At 39.9% G+C, this 7301-nt stretch overlaps 1 protein-coding gene across 1 annotated transcript in view; it reads right to left on the bottom strand.

Annotated features, from left to right (window-relative positions):
* The window catches only part of LOC100960445 (zinc finger protein 449), a 17832-nt gene that overhangs the window by 8107 nt on the left and 2424 nt on the right, over positions 1–7301 (bottom strand). The window contains exon 2 of the mRNA XM_023508513.1: positions 5605–5809. Within this exon, the coding sequence (XP_023364281.1) occupies positions 5605–5809 (205 nt within the window). The remainder of the gene's footprint in view (positions 1–5604; positions 5810–7301) is intronic.

Genomic DNA, 7301 nt, shown 5'->3' with positions numbered 1-7301 from the left:
TGGAGGTTGCTGTGAGCTGTGATGCCATGGCACTCTACCCAGGGGGACAGCTTGAGGCTCCTGTCTCAAAAAAAAAAAAAAAAGATAGGACAAGAAAAGGAAACTACAGACCAATATCTCCCATGAATATGGATGTAAAAATCTTCAACAAAAGACTAGTAAGGCAAATCCAGCAACATAAAGTAAGAATTATACACTGGGACCAACTATTTATCCTAGTTATACAAGGTTAGCTGAGCATTCAAAAATTAAGGTAATAATGCACCATTTACAATAGAATGACAAGTAAAAGTCTCATCTCAATACATCGAAAAAAAAGCATTTCACAAATTCTGTCACTGTTCTCTGGTAAAAACACTCAAACTAGAATAAAAGGAAACTTCTTCATCTTCATAAAAGATCTATGAAATTTATAAAAAAAATCCACAGCTAACATTATAAATTAATGGTGAAATATATTTCCCCTGAGCTCAGGAACAAGATGTCCATTCTTGCCACTTGTATTCACTTGTATGGGAGATTCTAGCCAGGGGCAACTAGGCAAGGAAAATAAATAAAAGGTATGAAGATTGGAATGCAAGAGGTAAAACTGTTTCTTTCTATAGACAACATGACCTTGAACATAGAAAATCCTAAAGAATCTACTAAAAAACAGCCAGAACTCATAAACAAGTTCAGTAATTCTGCAGGATACAAAATCAATATACAAAAATCAACTCTAATCCTATACACTTTCTATGAACAATCCAGAAGTAAAAATAAGAAAACAATTCTACTGAAAATAATATTAACAAGCATAAAGTACTTATGAACAAATTTAATAAGATCAGTGTGAAACTTATATACTTTGAGAATGACAAAATATGGTTGAAAGAAATCAAAGAAAATCTAAATAAATAGAAAAGTATCCCAGGTTCTACAGCACAAAATTTAATATTGTTAACATGGCAATAATCTCCAAATTGACCTACAGATTTAACAAAACCCCTACCAGCGTTCCAACCGACTTCTTGTAGAAACTGACAAGCTGATTTTAAATATCACAAGAAACTTCAACAAACTCGGCACAGCAAAACAATCTTGAAAAATAAGAAGAAAGTTGGGGCTCTCACACTTTCAGGTTTCAAAACTTAACTACAAAGCAGTGCGAATCAAGGCAGTGTGGTACTGCTATAAGAACACCCATAAAGATCAATGGAACAGAAATGAGAGTCCAGCAATAAATTCACATACCTATGGTCAACCAGCTTTTGACAAAGGACTCAAGGACATTAAATGTGAAAAGAATAGTCCTTTCAACAAATCACACTGGAGACACCTGGATGCCCACATAAGAAAAAATATAATTTGGACTTTACCTCACACTCTATTAAAATTAATTGAAAATGGGTCAAAGTCTTTTTTTTTTTAAGCAACAGGTCAGAGTTTATTGACAGGGACAAAGATCGACAAACATGATAAGGAAAAGAGAGGAAAGCAAAAGGAGGGAGATCGGAACTTCTAGCAGAGGAGGGGGTGAAATCCAAGCGGGAAGCCCCTAGATCAAAGTCTTTTTTTTTTTTTTTTTGAGACAGAGAAAAGCAGAGAAAAGCAGTTTGGCCAGTATTTCATGTAAGCAGCCGGCCCTTTCTGAAGTGGAAAGCATACACCCCGCTGCTTCGCCCTGAGCTAGAGGCACGGCATTCATTTGTTAATACGCTCATTCACTAATCAACAACGTAGGGAAAATGTTTTCTGTCTGCCAGCTCCCAGCCAAGTGTGATTTTTTACCCCCAAGACCTCCCTGTTTACAAACAGATAAACCCCTAGACAAAAGACCCACGTGGGACTTCTCTCTTGGGTCTCCCCCCTTTACTGCCAGAGGTTCAGTTGCCCTTCATTCTTTCTGTGCTCCTTTCTGTTTAATAAATCCTGTCCCGTCTCTGATCTGTGTGGTCTCTGGGTTCATTCTTTGAATCTCTGAGATCAAAGACCCGTTGCAAAAAGAAATTCCGTCAATAACCTCATCAACTGAAATAAAAAATGCAAAGCTTTAACAACTGGAAATGTGTTCCAATTTTAGTATACTAATTTTGAACTACACATTTTCAAAGATAAGCACAATATATTTTGTATTTGTAGCACCAGTGTCTCTTTGCCTCTTTTCGTTTTGACTCCAGACATTCTAATACTATTGCTTATCTCTAGTATTTAGAGTATTTGGCATGAATTCAAATGAGGAATATTTTTAAGCTTACATCTTCCTTAAATCACTTTGCATTTTTCACTTAAAGTTCTTTTTAATTTTGCAATGAATATGTGTTTTCAGTTATAATAAATGAATATTGTTAAAATATATACATTTATTTTACATATATATATACACACACACTTATATAAAAAAATCTAATTTTTGCCAACAGGAACTATATGCCAAACTTTAATATGAAATTAATTGACTTCTTACATTACTTTTAAATTTCTTCTCCACTCAGCTGGTATCTTGTGCTCTTCACTCAGTCTACAGTAGAATATACTTCACATAATAAATACATCAAAGATATTTTCATTTTTTGGCTCGGCTCCTATAGCTCAACCGGTTAAGGCGCCAGCCACGTACACCTAAGGTGGCGGGTTCGAATCCCCAGCCCGGACCCGCCAAACAACAATGACGGCTGCAACCAAAAAATAGCCGGGCGTTGTGGCGGGCGCCTGTGGTCCCAGCTACTTGGGAGGTGGAGGCAGGACACTCGCTTGAGCCCAGGAGTTGGAGGTTGCTGTGAGCTGTAATGCCACCGCACTCTACCCAGGGGGACAGCTTGAGGCTCTGTCTCAAAAAAAAAAAAAAAAAAAAAAGATATTTTCATTTTTAAAAACACAGTAAAAGTTTAAGTAACATCGGGATGGTGCCTGTGGCTCAAAGGAGCAGGGCACCAGCCTCATATACCGGAGGTGGTGGGTTCAAACCCACACCCCCCCCCAAAAAAAGTTTAAGTAACATTTAAATAATGGAACAATAAGCTTGCATTATTTTGCAAAGTATATCCTATCGCTTAAAGCAGTAATGAGCACAGGATAATTTCTCCTCCTCTAAATTTGTAATTTTGACTGGCAGGCTGGCTCATGCCTATAATCCTAGCACTCTGGGAAGCTGAGGCAGGTGGATTGCTTGAATTTAGGAGTTCAAGATCAGCCTGAGCATGAATGAGACCCTATGGCAGGCTCCTGTAGTGCCAGCTACCCTGGAAGCTGAGGCAAGAGGATCACTCAAGCCCAGGAACTTGAGGATACTGTGAGCTACAACGCCATGGCACTCTACTCAGACCCACAGAGTGAGACTCTGTCTCAAAAAAAAAAAAGTAATTTTTAAAATAAAAGTAAAAATAAATAAATAAATAAATAAAAGTTTTAACTGGCTTAATCAATTAATTCTTTTGTTAAATACATTGAATTTCCATGTGCTATGGAGAATGAAATATTAACACAAAGATTAATATCGCTACCATGTGATCTTTGTATCTGCCATGTTGATAAAAGGTGCAAATTAACATGGAGTATCAGAATGCATATGAGGAAATATTGAAATTAATTTTTTTTTGAGACAGAGTCTCCTTTGTTGCCTTCAGCAGAGTGCCATGCATCATAGCTCACAGCAACCTCAAACTCTTGGGTTCAAGTGATGCTCTTGCCTCAGCCTCCCAAGTACCGAGTTTCCCTGAAAATAAGACACTGTCTTATATTTATTTTTTTTCTCAAGAAGATGCACTAGGGCTTATTTTCAGGGGATGTCTTATTTTTATTAAGTATAGTACAACAATCTATAGTACAACATTTATTCAAATACAGTTAAGTCATCTTCTGGAACCTGACAGGGGGAGCCGACCTTGTTGGTGGGGCTGGCGCTAGTGATGCGTGAACTCCTTTCCCCTAGCCGTTCATACGTGCGCAATAGGATGCCTGCAACCACGGTTATCACATGCACACCCACCCAGGTGTGAAAGGCTCGGAGAAAGGAGCTGTGGCAGATAAAAGGTATTCCAGTCTTCCTTACTGCTCGGCACAGAAATGCATGCACCAGATCTGCATAGCCACACGTCACTAGGTCTTATTATCAGGGTAGGGCTTATATTTAACAAATGCATAGAAATCCTGTTAGGGTTTATTTTGGGGGTAGGTCTTATTTTCAGGGAAACACGGTAGTTGGGACTACAGGTGCCTGCCACAATGCCCAGCTAGTTTTTCCATTTTTTAGCAGAGATGGGGTCTTGCTCTTGCTCAGGCTTATCTTGAACTCCTGAACTAAGGCAATCCACCTGCCTTGGCCTCCCATAGTAATTTACCCTAGAATTATAGGTGCGAACCACCATGCCTGGCCCACCCTGTAGGTTTTAATTCAGATCCCTCTTTCTCCTGATATCTTCCCTCTCAACCAAAAGCTGGTTAGATGGCTCTCCTCCATGCTCCCCTAGCATCCTACTTCCTCCAATACACCCTTTACACTCCCAATTTCATCACACACAGGACACACAATCCTATCTGAATCATTCACCAGACTGTAAACTTCAGGATGGTCAGGGCTGCCTTTCTCATGTGCTACTGAATCCCAAGGTCTGGCACAATGTCTGGCTCTTCATTGGGTGCTCATGCATATTAGCTGAATGAATAAATGCTAAGATGTGAAAACAAACATGGTTACTAAGCCCTGGCATTATATCAGTTATCAATGGATTCAACGTTTATAATTTTTAACTTGGACAATTCTTGACTTATTTTCATTTCTTATGTCCCTTTTATGGTGTCAGTAATTAACAGTCTCTTGAAAGAGCCAACATGTTGAACTGTGTTTGGGGGAGTCCAGGGAGAGGTTTCTGGACACACTTGGGCCAAAGCTTTAATGGTGGGGGTTGGGACAGGAAGCACCGGTAAGAATGTATGAAAACCCCAGGCGGGAATAAAACACAGCTACACTGGGGCTAGGAGTCCTGCTGCCTTTCTCTACTTGGACTTTCTCCTTCTAGAATTGACCCATGTGGTTCTGGGCCAGTGACACTCAAACTTCAGTGTATCTAGCACCCACCTGGACAGCTTGTTAAATAAGCAGCCTCGGCATTCCTCCTGCAGATGGTCTGCTTAGTACACTTTGAGAAACACCACACTCCATTTTGATTTAATGAATTAGACATTTCCTTTACAATGGAAAGAATAAACCCTCTCTTAAAGGAGAAGAGAGTATATTACTAAAGTATGTTTGAGCGAGGTTTATACCATAAAAGCAACTGAAGAGGATACAAAAGTGCCCTCTAGACCCACAACATTACAGATCACATTAATTAAATTTTACCAGGAATATCAGCCCTACTCCAGAGTATCAAAATGCCTACCGTTTTCCTATATAACATTCCTGGTCAAAAGCTTCCTGAGAAGGATCATTAGTTTAAGGGGTTCCTAATCCTATTCTATCTTAAAGTGCTTTGTTTCCTGCCATTCCCAGAGAGATTTCCTCCCCTTCCTCGTTATCTGAGTAGTCCATTTCCATTGTGTAATTGATGTTTGTAACCCAATCCCAACCCTAGAGAGCCTTCAAGCTCTCAAAACAGAAAAAAAAAAATAAAACCCTTGCCTTACCCGGGTCCAGAAAGGGCTGGCACTCCCCAGCAGCACCATAGTTCAGCTCCTGCGGCCCTGGCTGTGGGAGCCAAGTCTCTGTCACTGGGGCATCTTGAGCAGGTCCCATTACCTGGAGTGCAGGTGACTCCAGGTGCATGTTTGGTGGTATGTGTGCTGGTCCCACTGGTGCCAGTTCTTCCAAGAGCATGTCATGCATATCAACCTGGGGGAAATGCCAGAAGTCAGCATCACTCTAAAGTCTAGACCAGCACTATCCAGCCATGCATGTAATTTTAAACTTTCTAGTGATCATACGGATACAATTTAAAAGGTCAATTTTAATAGTATGTGTTACTTAATCCAATACAAGCTATCAGGATTTCAACATGTAATTAATATAATTATTAGTGGGAGAGTTCACCTACTTTTTTCATACCAAATCTTCTGCATGTTTCACACTTACAGTAGATCCTAATTTGCACTGGCTATATTTTCAAGTACCCAAGAGCCAATATGGCTAATAGCTACTGTATTGAGCAGGACATATCTAGACCCTATGAAGATAAGATCTTATATAGTAAAGAAAAGAAAGAAGACAGAGAAAGGAAGAGAAATCACCAATCCATGGTTTCTAGGGAGGCAGGAAACTTGGGAAGACTCCTGCTCAGGCTGGCTACCTGTCCCGAAGCTAACACTCCTGCAGAGCACCACTGCCACGCAAGATCAGACTGCTCTGATGCCTATCTGGAAGCTTCTGCTCCTTTCCCCTAGAAACACTGTCTTTTGCTCAGCTGTGGCACTCCCTGAACAGAGGTTTTACATGGTGGTTCTAAACAGCTGGCAGTGCCCCTACCTCCACCCAGAGTTTAGGATATGCTGGCAAATGATAGCTATCAGAAGTTAGTGGGCCATAATTCACAGTGCAGAATTAATTATTCCAAATCCCTACTGTGAAATGTACCCCTGAAAGATCTGCATAGGTAAAAAGAACCTGTCAAGAACCCCACACATTTTGTCAGAAAAATACAAAATGTCTTTGCATATTTTAGCATGACTCGAATTTTCTAGGAATGTATTGCTCAGAAAATCCAAGGAAGACTGTACTACTTATTGTTCAGATTTAACAAGATGCACCTATCACTTTGGATGAAGCAACACTGCTCATAGTACTTGAGCCATATCAGTCTGAATTTCTGGCTGTCACATCACAGTAATTTTGAGCAAAGACGCAGGCATCTGACAATGTCATGATACACATATACAGTTAAGCCCAAAGATATGTGAAGTCTGACAATTAAGCTCGCGAACTTGTCCTAGAAAAAGTGCTACATACCTCATTGCTGAGTATCACTACGGTCACCTTTGCAGTTACTCTTTGGCAAGGTATGTACTGACGCCCGCGTCTAATCCACCCTTCAAAGCAATTTTGGAACTCTTTTTCTGTAGTGGCCATCAGAGCTGTTATCATATTACCCTCGATGTCCTGAATGTCACCAAAATGACTTCAATATTTCCTTTATCTTTGGGTAAAAACTCCTTGGGGACCAGATCAGGTGAACAGGGAGGATGTTCCAATACAGTTACTTGTTTACTGGCTAAAAACTCCCTCATACAGTGCCATGTGAGCTGGTACCTTGTTGTGAGTTGTTGGCAAAAAGTGTAGGTCGTTTTTGTCTAACTTTTTTTTTGTTTGTTTTTTTTTTTTTTTTTTGAGA

This window comes from Otolemur garnettii, unplaced genomic scaffold, assembly GCF_000181295.1.
Source record: "Otolemur garnettii isolate 467f Iridium unplaced genomic scaffold, OtoGar3 scaffold00252, whole genome shotgun sequence".
NCBI classification, from domain to species: domain Eukaryota; kingdom Metazoa; phylum Chordata; class Mammalia; order Primates; family Galagidae; genus Otolemur; species Otolemur garnettii.
This window is presented reverse-complemented; position numbering and strand designations above follow the sequence as displayed.